The sequence below is a fragment of the Corvus hawaiiensis genome, chromosome 1, assembly GCF_020740725.1.
Source record: "Corvus hawaiiensis isolate bCorHaw1 chromosome 1, bCorHaw1.pri.cur, whole genome shotgun sequence".
Taxonomy (NCBI): domain Eukaryota; kingdom Metazoa; phylum Chordata; class Aves; order Passeriformes; family Corvidae; genus Corvus; species Corvus hawaiiensis.
Genome location: NC_063213.1, coordinates 80,285,431 through 80,301,485, shown reverse-complemented (window position 1 = coordinate 80,301,485; position 16,055 = coordinate 80,285,431). Strand labels below are relative to the sequence as shown.

Sequence of the window (16,055 nt, the reverse complement as noted above, 5' to 3'; positions counted from 1 at the left end):
CTCTTGATTTTTTCTTGGAACAGGAGGGACTCAGAACTGGTTTGGTTCTGAACCTGCCCAGTGTCCTATTCTCACAGCTGCTAATTGGAGATGCCATGGAAGACATACAATACTTCCCTTCTGTGTTCTTCCAGCTTCCAGTTATTCGCTGTTCCGAGGCTTACTGATCTGAATCTGTTTTTTCTGTGTCTTGTAGCCCTGAATGGATTTATCTTCTATGAGTTTCTAGCCATACTCCCTTAAAAAGCAAAGGAACAAGCCTTGTTTTTTCAGATCCACCTCCTATTAGCTTCATGTGATACCTCTTAGTTCTCATGTTGGAAGGGGAAACCAACAATTCATCCTGGTGCTCTTTCTGCTGTGCATGACTTGATAGTGCTCCAAATTCAAGGTGCCTGTCTCTGTTAGCCATTTCCCATGTTATACTTCTGACTGCTTTTTAAATTTTCCTCTGAACCACCTTCAGTTACACAAAGTCTGGATCCATCCAAAGAATGGGTTTAGACAATGTTCTCTACTGTTCTCTACTCATTTAGTAGTAACCACTCCATTCTATCCACTTTTACAGTTATGTGGGATCAATCTTTCAGTCCTTAGAAAGCTTTCACCTACAAGGTCAGTAAAAGGGTGAATTTTTTAGTGCAACCTTTCCAGCCCATGAGTTAAAGTGCCCAGCTTGTTCCACATCACTACATTCAGGATTGTGAACATATTAAGTCTGACAGCAGCCCCAAAGGCCCCCACTTAGAAGATGTTTAGACTTTCTCCATGACTTGTTTTATGCAGGGCATCGTGCTAAGGGCACAGCAGCCTGGACTCATGACTGCCACAGCGTAAAAAGGGGTCACTGAGAGAGACTCCTCATTCTGAAGGACATAGCACTAAATCATTTCCCTGTTCTGTCTGGGTAAGAGACAGAACTGTCTGTAGTGGTTGCTAATCACAGGCACACCAAAGGCACTGGTCCATGGCCACCTCTGGAACTCCTAACCCAGCTCCTGAGTGGCCAAACAACCAGAAGCCCCACCTGGGGGAAGGTCCCAGGAAGGCCAAAGTGTACTTGAACTGAAACAGGAGGCCAGCACATGTCTTGACCCCACCTCCTCTTGGAATTCCTATCAGCTGAACACTGCTGGAACCGGGAGTGGTAGCTATACTTGTTCTTTTCTGTATCTTTTCTGCCTTTCTCTCTTTCTCTTTCTTCCTCTATTTCCCTCTTCTCGGAGTTTTGTGTAACTTAAAATTGGATGAGCTTAGAGTTTGCTAAGTTAATGGGCTAAGTTAATGCTGTTTTATGTTGATGGAATCCTGCTCTAAACTTTTGCAAAAGTTCTCTGACTTTCTGCAGTTGACAGTAAAGTTTTTTATTGTTTTGACCTCTGGAGAATATCTTGTCAGTATTTCTCCCATGCATCTGAGTACATGAACAACTGTAAGTCCTTTTAAAAGTTTCATCAAGTGAGGTTTTTGGGGCTTTAAAACCCCAAGACAGACACACACAGATAAAATAGGCCCTTCGTGAAGGAAGTCTGCCTTATTTGAGCAATAGCCAAACAGCAAATATAGTTTGTCAAATGCACGTCTGAACTTTGGTGTGTCAGGACATCACATCCATCACAGGTCTGGGTCCCAAATAAAGAGTTTGGTTCACATTGATTTTCAAGCTGAAAAACAACAACAAAAAGTTTCAGGCCATCAGATGATAACAGAGAGAACAAATTGCTATCAGACAGTGATTTCCCACTCACAGCACTGACTTGAATGTCATACAAAGCAACTGTTGCTGCTCCCTCAACTGCTTTACACTTCTTTGGGAGTGCTCTGAAGTGGATCAGCTGCTATTTTATCTGAGAGAAGAGCATGTGTTTGCTTCTGCACAGACTAAACCACCTTAAAAAACAAACCTAAAGATATTTTACTATTTGTGTAATAAAGAAGTGGAGGTTTGAACTTGGTCCCAACTTGTGAACTCCAGCTAATCATGGGGGAGCTCAGCCCCTTTCCTACATCAGGACAAGTTGTTTGGCTATTGCTCAAATAAGATGGGCTTTCTTCATGTTCCTGAGGCACCCAGCTGAAAAATCAGAGGATTTTTTTAACATGGTGGTGGGCTTTTTTCTTTTCCTGTTTTAAAAGAAACTGGACCCTGTGATAAGGGTTCAGACCAACATGAAACTGAGAATTCATTGATGCAGATGTTTTTTGTCTACAGAAAAACTCTAGTTTTTTAGCCTGGGAGAGTTAAAACACCATTTCACAACTGTGTATATATTCTAATGCACCAGTTGCGTACAGCTTCTTCAGTGTGCCGTTTTGTTGACATTTTAGGCTGCTAAGTCCTCTTTATGCAGCATTATCCTGAATTAAAATTACAGAAATTGTGCATGTTACACAAACCAATAAATAAGCATCTTTGGGTGATTCTGCTTATTATCATCTCTTCTGTATTTCCTTCCTTTTCACCTCTGACCTGGGTGGTTATACTAGAAAAAAATGGTCTCACATTTATATCATATTCTGAGTCTTTATGATGACAGTTTTTAATTTGTGTTCTGAAATTCACCCTCTCACCCTACCCCAGTCAGAAAAATATCCCAATATTAATATTGCAAAACACTAGAAGCTTTTTCCCAGGTTTTGGACCCAAAGCCTGAAGAAAGCAGCTCCAAACCAAAGCTGAGCTAATTCTGGGGGCCAGCAGGGGGCACTTCAAGTCCAGAGGATCATCAGAAAACATTCCAAGCGCCGTCCTCCGTGGGGCTGTTTACAATTTGCTGCGGAGTGCTGAGATCCCAAGGTCAGGAGCAGCTCAAACTGCCAATCAGAACGTGAGACCTACCCGAATAATTCCCTCATTTTAACTACTGTGTTTTCGCGATGCAACAGAATTTCCCTCTTTATCATCTCTTACATTAAATGCAAGACCAGAATGTTTTTCTGAATTCAGACACTAAAGAGCTCCACTTGGCTATTTTCTTTTTTAAATGCCAGTAGTAACCAAGGAAATTACAGTGACAGTACAGTGACTTGTTGCAATGTCTAATTCTAAGCCAGTAAAAGAGGCAGGAATGACCAGGATGCTGAACTTACCAAGCACACTGTTAAACCTCCACTTTCTATGTCCTAAACTACGTATGTGACCACAGGGACTTTCCTAAACCATATGAAGGCCAGGGAAACCTTCAGTAATTTAAAAAAATCCTATTCGGAGTCCTTCACAGACAGAGCAGATAATAGACCTTTAGGAAAGCAGATTTGACTTTTTTTAATTAAAATTGTACATTTCCTCAATTTCTGCAGTATCAAGATACCCTTCTAAAGTTGTGTGCCACTTACCTGAAACACAGAACTTACACAAATCAGTGTTTCAATCCATGACCACAGTAAACAATTTTAAAAGGGATTCCTAATACAAAACTTCTCCATATTATGGCTTATCTGTACCAAAGTACATGGTTTACAGAGCAGAGAATGCTGAAGACTCCCCTGGAACATCACATTCTGCTTATGCCCATTTTAGGACATAACCTGCTTTCCTCTTGGCAGCTTGTGAGGAACTGGAATGAAAGGTAAAATACTGAGGCTCATACAGAATGGCAAAAATACCAATGGCCACCAGAAATTGTTTTGGTTCCCTAAATTTGTGTACACAGGCTGTTCACAAGTAACTGTCTGGCAATAAAACACAAAACCATGACTCCAGGCTAGCTATTGTCACATGAAAAAGATCTCTGGGCATTTCATTTTGCTTGGACTCTTACTTGGACCCATCTTTATATGTACAGAACTACGTATTAAATAATAAGAAGGAGAAATAAAGTTAAAGAAAGCTGAAAAAACACACTCTTCAGCTTTGTCTCACTGCCAGGCAGAATCTGCCTACTGGTGAGAGCAGGTGGGCACTGAGACTGGAGAGCCTGCAGAAAGTTGCATGCAGGCCTGGCTGTGTTGCAGCTAATCCACATTTCTGACAATGGCTTGGGTGCTGAACTACATGCACCAAATCCCCTTCTTATCCAGGAAGCCTTGCAACCTGGCCTAAAAGCCGAAATGTCAGTAGAAACTGCCTATTGGAAAAGGTGCTGCTCTCACTCTGCCTCATCCCCTCTCTGTCCCACTGTCTGCCCCATGTGTGTCAGTCCTACAGCCACCACAAGGCCTCCTACAGAGGTCAGGAGACAGCCAAAATCATGTCAACTTGTGCCTGAAGAGCTCTACACACGTAACCTCATAGTGCAGGCAGGTGATGCCAAGTAGGCCTAATCTCAGAAATGTTGTGACGGCAAGAGAGGAGAGGAAGCAGAAACACAAGCTCTCTCACCCCCCTGAGCATCACCCCCTGCCCAGAGGCCGGTCACTGGTGCCATCACCAGCGAGCTGCTCCTCCCGATCTGGCAGGCAAGGCTTTGGTCTCCCTGCCTGTGTGTGAGCCAACGCAGCTGAGCTGGCAGGCTAGGGAATGGGAAAAGAGCTGGCTGCGTTTTCAGCTCTTCTGGAGCCAGAGGGAAGGAGGAGCTGAAAGCAGTGAAAAGCTATTGAAATGCCAACTGCTCCCTAACGCACACTCGGCCACAGCCAGATCCTGAATACCAGCGAAAGAGTGGTTCAAACGGGAAGCTATTAAATCACCATTAAATTAAAGCACAACAAGATTAAGCAAGGAAGATTAATCAGGCAGAAATAAGTGGCTGAAATGTGGAGGGGTTTCTCTTTTGCTATTCTTATTTACTGCATTTCTCAAGGCTGGTGGGTTACGTTTTTCTTTTCCTCTCCATACAGGAATCAGGGTCTAGTGGTGACAAACTACTGAGCTGCACAGAGATGTTTAAACTGGTGGGAAAACACATAAAACATTTGATGTGGGAAGACCAAAAAATGCACAAAATTACAATAGATTTTTTTCACTAAGTGACATTGGAAGATGCATAAGAAAAAACAACGTTTTGTTAGAGGTCCACAGAATGACACAGAGCCAGCTCAGAACTCTCTTGAAACTGTGCTGTTTTAAAAGCCTGCTACCTTTTGGAGTTCTCCCCATGTGGCCCATAGCCACGCTCCCAAATCACCTTGAAAGGCTCACCATGAGGGGTACCCAAAGCAGCTGCAGCCACCACTCACCTGATGAGGATACACTGGTTGTCGTGGCGCTTCCAGAGGCAGCGGTAGCACTCGTTGGCCACGGCGAAGAGGTGAGGCGCAATCTCTCCCATGTGGTGCCTGCTGTATCGCTCCATGGCGGCGCAGTCGTACAGGCCTGGGATGCTCTTGTAGGGGTTCACGGAGGCAACTATCGAACCAATGTAGGTCTGCAAGCACACAGCACCCCCAGAGCTGTTACCACATGCGGGGTGGAACAGATCAACACTCTTCTCAAATGATAGACAAAAAAATACGCATTTGCAAAACCATAACAATACTTCAGATAAAGGTGGCCAGCAATTTTCCCTGATTTCTTCCTTTCCAATAAAAGCAACAAAAGGGTGAAAGTTGTTCCCACCTCTGTCATGTTCTCAGGCTTACCCCACCTATAAGACTGAGCTTATTGACTGTACAAATCCCTGCCTTAATGCTGCCTACAGCTGCACGGTAATGCCTGTCAGCGCTGGCCTACAGCTGCTTCTCATGGGACTGCTGAACTAACTAAAAACCTGACTGTGCCTGAAGTAATGGTAGAAAAGTCTGCATTTCCATGTAGAGTATCCAAGTCCTTCTCTGCTACTCACTTTTAAAACAAGTATCAGGCATTATGGTAGACACTGGGACCATTATGTTTAGAATAGCAGGCTCCAAGAAAAGCGTGTGAACCGGCAGATGCTCCAAAAACAGTGGGTTTCCGCAACTTTTTTATTATTAGTTTGATGCAGAACAGCAGCTGTCAAGTCATTAATTTCTATCCCACTGCAATTAAAGAGCACATTGGTTCAAACCACCCAGGTAGCAGCTTATGCCCTCTCCCATTGCCTTAACTCATTAGGCTGTGGTAACCTGATCATTTGCAACAGTCTGTTCACAATGTGTTCAATTTCTCTCTCACCCTCTATCCACTTCAATGTATTTTTCGAATAAAATCAGATTAAGTGAGGTAGGAGATAACATTAAGCATGCTATCTCCACAGTTTCTGGGGCATGTGAAATTAATTGATATCTTGTATGGCGTGTGCAGCGTTACTGCTGCAATACCAATTTTGTTTTGTTAAACGCCCTTTCTGCAGTTGCAGGCAGGAAGCTAACACCTGGCTTCAACAGCCCTGCTCTGGACTGGTGAAGAGCCAGGCTGTGCAGCCTCCAGCCCTGTAACACAGCCCCCATGCACAGAGAGATGCCTCACCAGCAGTCAACCCTCTAGTCGCTGACAGAAACCAGCTGTGAAGCTGACAGCAGGACTGGGGCTCTCTTCATCTCCACCCTAACCAGAGAGGGATGGATAAGGGGAGCAGCATCTTGCACACCAGAGAAAGGCAGCCCCACATGCTCCTCCCGCAGCCTCCCTCTTCTCTGTACAGGCCCCCACAGGGCATTCACTAAGACACAGGGACCATCAGTTCCCCCAGACTTTCCTTTCCCCTCTGTCAGTCTGGTTTTGCAGCATTTACAGCCCGCATCTATCTGCCTCCCTCTTTTTCTCCTCAATTAACATGCAATTATCGCTGTGTATCAGCTCTCCTGTCTCACTGTTACCCTGCTGTTCCAGTCCCCATTATCCACCTGCTCACCCTCCATCAGGCCCGACACAAATTGCAGCTTAGAGCTTTTGCTAAGGGAACTGCTGTGGTGTCCTCAAAATCATGACGATTTTATTAGCAGTAAGGGGAATATCCCTCCTCACTGTAACTCCAGTACCTTTTACAGAGTGGTGAACTTTCAATCTGTATGTTTTATAGCACACCCCCCCCCCCACCCTCTCATGCTGTGCAACAGCTCAGAAGATTTCATTTAGAGGAGAGATACCATTTCAACATAAGATCGTATCGCAGGGCAATTACAGCACTGAGACAACAGGTTAATTTCCTGGGATCATCCCCTCTTGGTTTCTTAAATAAGTAATAAGTAACAAGGAAAGCTCTGAAAACAAAATTCCTCTGTTTGATACATATTTCAGCACAGCTTGCACAGGCAAAATTTTAAGAGGCTTCTTTTTTTTAATTACATGACTACAGCGCAAGTATGACCAATAAAACAGACTGCTACAGATCTTCTTCTTTACCTTATTAAAATCTGGCTAAAGACTTCTGAAAAGAGTAACTTGAGGCACACACAACAGATGCCATGACAAAGGCATAAATTAAAAAAACCCCATGAAATATGATACCATCTAATTTCATAACTAAATAACCACTCTATAGTTTCTGCATGATTAATACCTGACAGAACAGTATCTCCATGATAAAGCACTGGCAAAACTGCATCACCATGGGCTACACATGGTGACTTTTCCTGCTTCTCCTCTTCTAAATAGTAAATACCAGAAGAGGTGACAGCAGCCCACTTCATCATGCATTCATTTACGATGGGCAGTCTTTCACATGACTTAAGCACAATTTTTTTAAAGGGACAGAAAGACTTCCAGAACATGAGTCATTACTGTGAATAATAAAAGTTTATTAAATAAAGAGAGCTGCCTTCATTGCCTTGTAATTCAATAAGGTATAATAGAGAAACAGGCGGTGTGTTAAGGCAATAAAAGAAACCTGGTGAACAGCAGAAATGATACTGGTGAAAGCAATTTCTAAATCACCTCATGGAGTAATGCTTAGGACATGTCACTATTTTAAAAATTCCTTCTCTCTGTCTTTTTCTTTCACCAAAAATGTGAACCACCACAACCTCTGCTAACAAAGGTGCAGCTTTGTGGTTCCAGTTTTCTGGTGCTTTGAGTATGTACTACCTGTTTGCAGGACAAGTTAAATGCGTGCACACACTGCCACCAAATTATAATGGCATAAGAGAGAACAAACTCAGGACTTCAAAAAACAACCTCCTCATCCCAAGGCAGTATCACAAAAAAAGTATATTCTTCAGAGACACAGTGTATCACATTTATCACCTACTGGGTGTCACAGTCCAACCCAGGAGCACCCACAACCAGGTATCTGCATGGACTAAGGAGTTAGCTGGCCCAAGCAAAAGTTCTGCCTTTACCCACGGTAGTTCAGCAAAGTATCAATGGGCTGAAGCAGCACTGTTATTAAAAACTATTCCAATTATTTTAAAAGTTCACATTAAAAGACCTATCTTCCAGAAGTCTTTGTAACTTGCCTCTGGGATACTCAACTGCAGCAAGATCTGCTGCTGCAAGAATCATTTCCTACATCACTTCCAGGCTTACTACTTATCCCATCCAATACCTATCACAGGGCCTTAGTAGTAGCAATATTTTATAAGCAGTAGATCCTAGACTCTACCCTGGCACCTCTAAGAGCCCCAAAGTTAGGGACTTGGGGGAGGGGAGAAGGGCACATGTACTCCCCTGAAGAAGAATGCTGCCACCTCCCAATTTCATAGAATCACAGAATGGCCTGGGTTGGAAGGAGAGCAAAGATCATCTAGTGCCAATATCCCCGTCGTGGGCAGGGACACCTTCCACTAGAACAGGCTGCTCAATGCCCCATCCAATATGGCCTTTAACACTTCCTGGGATGAGACATCCACAACTTCTCTAGGCAAACAGTTCCAGTGTCTCCCCACCCTCACAGTGAAGAATTTCTTCCTAATATCTAACCTAAACATACTCTCTTTCAGTTTGAAGCCATTCCCCCTCATCCTGTCACTACATGCCTCTGCAAAAATCCCCTCTCAATCTTTCTTGTAAGCTCCTCCACTTGCCCTTCCCTTGGGAACTCTGAGCAGCCACACGACACAACCCCTTTCTTGTAGGGCAGACCTTCTGGTTTGGCAAATGCAAGCACCTTAGCAGCAGATTAAACCAGTGTAAAAATACACAAAAAATGCAGGACTGCTCAGTGGACATGTGTTGTCTCCTGAATGCTACTTCTGCACCAGACATCATCATATGGCACACTACATGGGTTAACAGTCAGAAGCAGGATCTCTAAATTACTATATTATGGCAACATCACAAAACAGGTGAAATTTCAGAAAAGGTATTTTCCAATAAGAATGACACTTCCACTTTGCTTATAAGACAGTAACCTAAATTTTCTTTTTGTTCTTTGCAGTTTCTAATCTGATTTTGGAAGTCAATAATTACTTATTTGAATGAAAGCATTCCAAAGCAATTATGAATATGAGAAATACTGCCAGAGCACTAGCAAGCGGACACAGGAGTTCTGAAGATTTCCAGTTGAAATAGTTGGAGAGCTTTTTCAGTGATATACTGTGAGAACTCCTGTTACAAGCCTGACCCCTTAAATCCATGGCATTGAACAGGGCAGTTTAATATTCCCTGTTACATGACTGACTCAACACTTCACACAGAACCGCACACAAACTCTTGAACTACTTTGGTACAGACTAAACCAGCAACTACTTGTTATCAGATCACCACTAATATATTTATTTAAGCCAAAGAATAAATGAAAGTTGAGTTACTCAGCCTAAACCCCAATGCAGCACTTTGACTGCCATATTAAAGGTTGGGTTCCTTTTACACTTTCAAATTTTTACTGAAATTTTACATTGTTAATTCATCTCCTAAAACACTTTCGCTCACAAGCCACAGACAGTCCTGCTCCCCCTTTCAGCAGAAAGCAAAAACAATGGTTTGCTGATCCTCTACAAGGACTTTCAAAACTAGAAGTTCAAATCCTATCTTCTCAGCTAGACATTCAGTAAGGCAAGACAAAATGAAAGATGTACTTCAGAAAGGAAGCAATTTTTCATCAGTTCTTTGAACGTTTTTTGTTTCACTTGTTGCCTTCTGATAGCGATTAGCTTTGAGCCTCTGTCTTGAAATCATCCCACAGTTCTTCAAACACTGAAAACCAATTTGTTCTTTAACAAGGTTCAAGAGCTCACAAAGACTGCTGATACCCACAGAAATACTCTACCAAAACTTAACATGGTCAGTGTAGTCCTGTCTAACACGAGAGGGTGTTTGGGTTTTTTTTTTAAATGAAGACACAATAAATTTACTTCAGTTTGATACCAAACAAATCTAAATTATGTAAAAAGTTTTATTGATCAAAATACAGTTTTTCAAGTTAGCTTAAAATTACAAGAAACAAGTTTGCAATGGATGAACAAAATAAAATTTGAAATGTCTTTCTTTCTCTTGTACAAAAGGCTTTCAGAAAAAAAGAAAAAAAGTAGAGTAAGAAATTTCCTCCTCAAATTTCTTTTCAGACTCTCTATAATGAAAAAGCAATAAAAAAGAAAACTGCCCTAATGGAAGACCACTTCATTAGTCCTATAAATAAATAAATACACCAGGGCCACCCTGCTTTTCATCTTTTCTCCTTCACAGACACTTTTTAGAATTTTGGGGTGTAGCCTTTCAGGTTTGCTCCATATCCAGCAACCATCCACCTTCTACTTCTTCCCTTTCATATCAAAACTTCTCCACAATAACTTTCCTGTTTCTAAGGATCCTTTATGACATCTGTATTTTACCCAAGCTCGCTTTTCCCATGTAAGGTCATTAAACCTATTCTACACTGCTTTTCTCATGACCTTTCACCTTCTACATCAAGGTGTCCCTCTCTGTACTTCACAGACTTCCAGCATCTGAGACATCCCAGTCTTCCTTCTTTCATAAATAAATAAATAAAAAGCGGGAAGCAGGGAAGGACACACACTTTTTTAGGCTTTCCATATTTCATGCTACAGGGAGAGTGGGAGAGATAAGGCAGAAGCAGCCTGAAGGACCCTGTTAAAGGGCATTATGTGCTGCTCCTGAGCTAAATCTTTGATCCACAACGATAACCAAAACCAAAACTGCTTGCACTATTAAAACAGGCATAAGAAGACTGCATTACTCTATTTCTTTCTATCATTGTGTTTCTTTACTGCCAACAGAAATCAAAATATTTTTCATAACTTGGAACCAGAAATGACGGAATAGATAAAATACAGAAATTAAGATGTTTTGTTACAGATATTAACATTGAGAAAGAGGACTTTGTCCAACTCTCTTAAGAGCACTTTCAAGCCTTTCTGCTTTAGATGAAAAATCTATGTTATTACAGAAAGAAAAGCATGGTTACAGATGCCTCAAAAAATATGTTTCTGGATAATTTTTGAACAACTCCTGACTCTCCTGGAGTCTCTTAAGGAACTGATTCTGTGTCTGAAAAGTAAAAGTATTTTTTAAAAAAGGGGGTATTGGTATCGACCTGCCAATTTATTCAACAAGTATTACTTTCTGGGCTTACCCTTAATATATAGGAAACTTCAAATAAAACTGCAGTACAACCAGCTCACCTCAAAGATACTTCTATGTTACTTTTACACAAGGCATGGGAAAAGATTTTTATCACCATTCCACACAACCTCTGCGTCTCACTTACCTTTAAATCATCACGGCTACAGTAACATTACCAAATAACAAAACCAGTGTTTTCACAGAACGTGCAGTGGCAGGCGACTTTTAAAAGACTACAAAATAGCCATCAAGCTTCGTTACATTTTCAACACCAAATGTTACGGTGTCAGGATGAAAAACTTGGGAACAGAAGGGTTTGCTCCACACTGCAGGTATGGCCTTTGTGGTTCCCAGCTCTCTTAGGAGAAGGGATTAATGGTAATCAGGGCTGAGTTTATCCTGAGGCAAAGACAGCCAAACGTCTAGCACATACACATCAGCAGAAAAAGGAGAAAGATGACTGGGCCACATTTTGGTGTGCTTTTTAGGGGAGGCAGAAGAAGGGGCGATGGTATGCCATAAAGAGGATGGTAATTAATGCCCTCATTCATGCTAGGTCCTCGATTTATCCTCACCACTGTGGTAAGTATACCCCGTCCTTCAGCTAGTCCCATGCTAATTTCAGTGGGACAGAATCCAGTTGTCTCCTGTCTGAAGCCAAGCTTCTTTCTTAAAAACCATAATCAAAGTCAAGTACTAAACTACAATTTTCAATGTTTTTTAAAACTACATATTTTAAATGTTTTCAACCAGTCAAGCCATTTCTAAGATGGAAATGCCATACTCTATAATCATCTTTACATGCTTGGGCTCCTGCAGTCTTCACCATGTCTGGTGACTCAGCGTGAGCTTCCAACCACGCAAATTTACATTAGCTTTGCTTTTCTCTGTGTTCCTTGTCAATGCACTCAACATTATGACCCTTAAAGTGTCCTTTTTTCATCTTAAGGTCAGCTGTAGGATTGATGAGCTGTTTGTAAACACACTGGCCACACTGCAAATACAAGAGTTAGCACCCATAGGAGAGGACCTTTAGAAGGGAACCAGAACATGGCATGGAATTTCACTAAGAAGATCAAGTGTGAACAGGCAGCTACCTACAGCCAAGACCCACCTACTACATGTTCCCCTTGTCACTGCTTTTGAAAAGTGTATTTTCTTTTGAAAAGTCTTCTCAGGCATGTTCACACTGCTCAGCTGCACTTTTTCATGTCCTTCAGTCCACAATGGAAACCGCAGCAGCCTCTCCTACCAACCACCTTCCTGCTGGCCTTTTTGCCTTCTGTGCTGAGCAAGGCATAACAGACCAAGCCCTTTTCAAAGCCAGGCTTTATGCTTATTTCCACTTGCACAGTTCTCAAGAAGATTTTGGAATAGTTTTGGATTATTTTAAAACATGTGATTTCAGATATCACAGGCAACTGTTGGGCAACAGGACACCCTCTTAGATGCAGCCTTGTCTGCTAGTTGACCCTTCAACCCAGCTAATGTGACCTTAAAGCTTCCCTTGGTGCAACAGAATTAGGCAACACCATCCTGTTCCCAAGCCACTCCAAGGGCGAAGGCTATGCTACCTCTTCATGAAAAACTTGTACTTTGTAACCCAGCTACCTTAACTTCTAAACTAAGAGATTCCTTTCACTCCCTACAGCTTCAATCTGGCACATTCATTGAGTCCTTGTCCTAGGAAGCTAAATGAAACTGTCTAGGTCTACTTCTTAAGGGTTAAAAACTGGGTTTTGGTCACCATAGCTGCCAATGCAAATACCCAAAACTGCATGGAGGCAGACACCTTTCTGCTTAACTCCACAGAAGGTTCAGAGATGGTGAAGAACTCTCCGCTGGTTAAGAGAAACACCCACAGCTTAATCTCATCTTATTTTTCTCTTCATTTTCTCCTACTGAACAGATTGTTCCATTTGGATGAGGATTACTCAAGGGAACCTTACAAATGTTATCCTGAATCCACACAAAAACCAATCCAGTTGGGAATTACGAAACCAATATAAAGAAAAGTTGATAAAAGAGCACTGTTAGAGCCAAAGGTAAAAACCAGCACAGCAGATAGTAATACTGATGTCAGATAGACATTTTTCCTTCTTCAAGATATTGACAGGTTTCTGGCAGTTTTTCTCCCATATAAAAAGCACCGAGTCTCCTTGTTTTTACTGCACTTTTTTGCTGACTAATACAATGCAATCTCTACCATGCAGCAGTCCTATCTACTGGGTCAGAATAATGATCTTTTGTGCAGTTTTCATATATACAATTACAGAAGAATTTCCCTCTTCACCATTGCCAAGCAGATACAGGCGGTGACCTCCTGAACACAAACATGATTGATCAGAACGAGACATTCATTTTTTGTTATTTTCATGGGCTGCAATACAGCATGTGAAAGTAAGTGTGCACTTCAGACTGTAGCAATCTGTGTGCACAATTTTAACCAGGCGAGCTCTAGCTCAAATCAAAAAAGGCCCCACAAAGAGCAGAGACCCCATGGCTCGTCATTTCATTTCAAATGGCCTGTGGCCACACACTAGTTCTTCCTCCTGCTTTGTTATTGCACAATGCTCAAATGAGTCTTTCAAAACTGTCTGAAGGTCTAATTTACCCTCCAGCAAGGAAAAGAAAAAAATGGTCTTCTTCCTTCCTATGGATTCATACTGGAGAGATGAAGGGGCTTTTCAGAGAAAATGCACACAAAGGAAAACAAAAATGCTGGTAAAACCATGAACCAAAGAGCAGTCTCTCTAGAACATTGGAAAAATGTTTTTATATAAAGCTTCGCAGATCCGTTTAATTCTGCCTGCAAGTGTTTTACATACTGATATCCAGATTTCCATAACTCCTTTGTCTCTTTAATGTTTGAAGACCTCTTCTATAGAAAGGGCTTTTTTTAGGAGGAAAGCAGGAAGAGCAGGAATTACTCTTTAACAGAGCATGAAAAGAGAAATCAAAAGCCAGCATAACTGAAATCTAAGTCTATGCCAGGTACTTACTTGGATGGCACTGAACTGCTGCCAAATAGCCGTCAGTCGAGAAATCAGGAATAAGATGGCAAATGGAATTAACTGTCAAAAATCTGCTAAATGGAACTTTTGGATTCCACTTGCTTGTGAAAGGAGAGACTGACAAACATCAAAGGGAAAAAGCTGAAACTGCTTGTGAGAAAGGGACCACCTCTTTTCAAATAAAAATAACAGCGTGGCTATGAATCAATAGTCCATTTACACAGATGAACAATAGCAATGAAAGTAAGTTAATTAATTCCCAACTTAAATGGGTTGCTTGTAGCCTTTCTAGTATTAAACTGCTGGAATATGTGTATAGGACAGTTGGACAGTGCAGTACAAACAGTAAATTTTGTGCAGTTCACTTTACAGTCAAAGCCTAACTCACGTAAAGGAAACGTATGCTGGTGTCAGGTAAGCGCCCTAAGTTTTGGAGCCCAAATTCCTGCCCTCCTTTCAATGATTTTGCTGGACTGGGAACAATAGACCTTGCAGAAAGGAGCCAAAGCTTACCTCCAAGTGAGGCAGTAGTGCACGCAGAAGCATTCAGCACTGTTTGCAAAAGCTCTGACTGAACAGCACTAAGCTGCTGTTGGCATTTGCGCAAATGACTGATAATTTTTCTTAAGATTTTGCGTGTTGGTCTGCTTTCTGTTTTCAGCTTATAGAGTTAGAAGTGACATGCAATACAGGTGTGGAGAAAACAACATGAATACTAGCCTTCAAATCTGGGAAGACATTAGCAATATATACCATCACCAATGACAAAATCCGCACACGATGATAAAATTTTTACTTCACAGCTTTTGATATGAAGTTACCATTAAATACAGCTTAGAGCTTTTGTATTACAAATAGAAAACTCATGGAAGTCAACAGGAATTGACCCTGTTGTCAGTGCATCTATTATTTATTCCCCAACCAACCAACCAAGGAAAAAAAATACTGGTACAGAGCAGAATAGAAAGAGAAGCTTTCATGTTTTAATAAAACTTTGACCTCTTCGCCCTCTCCATCTCACTAAAGCAGCCCACAAATGCTAGCAGGTAGGATCCTCACTGCAGTGTGTACACCCAGCAGGTTACCAAGAACACCTAATGTGCTACAACCCGTAATATAAATGTGTTTGTGCAGGGGTTGCGCACATGTAGCAGCCACTGCACACACTGCAAAATGTTTGTGTAGCTGTGGCACGCATCATAGTGCATTCAGCGACACACACCTTTCTGAGAAGCTCCCCTTTTAATGGTATCGCATTGATCACAACACCCCAGGCTGAAATACTTCCTAAGATCTGAAAACATGCACCTTTAAAACCCCAGTATTTTCAGTTGTGAGGACGAAGTTCAGACAAGCACTCTTTATTGTTGTTGTTATTATAACTATTAGCAGTTCCACAAGTCATGCAGTATGGAGGAAGTCAGAAGCAAGGTTGGTTAACCAACTGATGGCATTTGTTTACTTCTCATGTCATTACAGCTATGTTTTTCCACTAACACATATTTAAAAAAAAGAAAACCAAATAAAAAACAATGATAATTTTCCTTTGGTAGACAATTGTTGATCTATATAACTGACCAGCCTTTAGAAATAACAATCACCATAAATAAATTTCACTAGATTTCCAATTAAAAGCCTGCTGTGTTTTTATAGATCTTTGTCTGCTGCTCTCTAGTAACAGATGTGAAATGGAAGCTGTAATTAATGCTTGGAGACAGGAA

At 41.6% G+C, this 16,055-nt stretch overlaps 1 protein-coding gene across 1 annotated transcript in view; it reads right to left on the bottom strand.

Annotated features, from left to right (window-relative positions):
- The window catches only part of MYO10 (myosin X), a 162,435-nt gene that overhangs the window by 68,197 nt on the left and 78,183 nt on the right, over window positions 1-16,055 (bottom strand). The window contains exon 4 of the mRNA XM_048311502.1: window positions 5,119-5,306. Coding sequence (XP_048167459.1) covers window positions 5,119-5,306 — 188 coding nt within the window. The remainder of the gene's footprint in view (window positions 1-5,118; window positions 5,307-16,055) is intronic.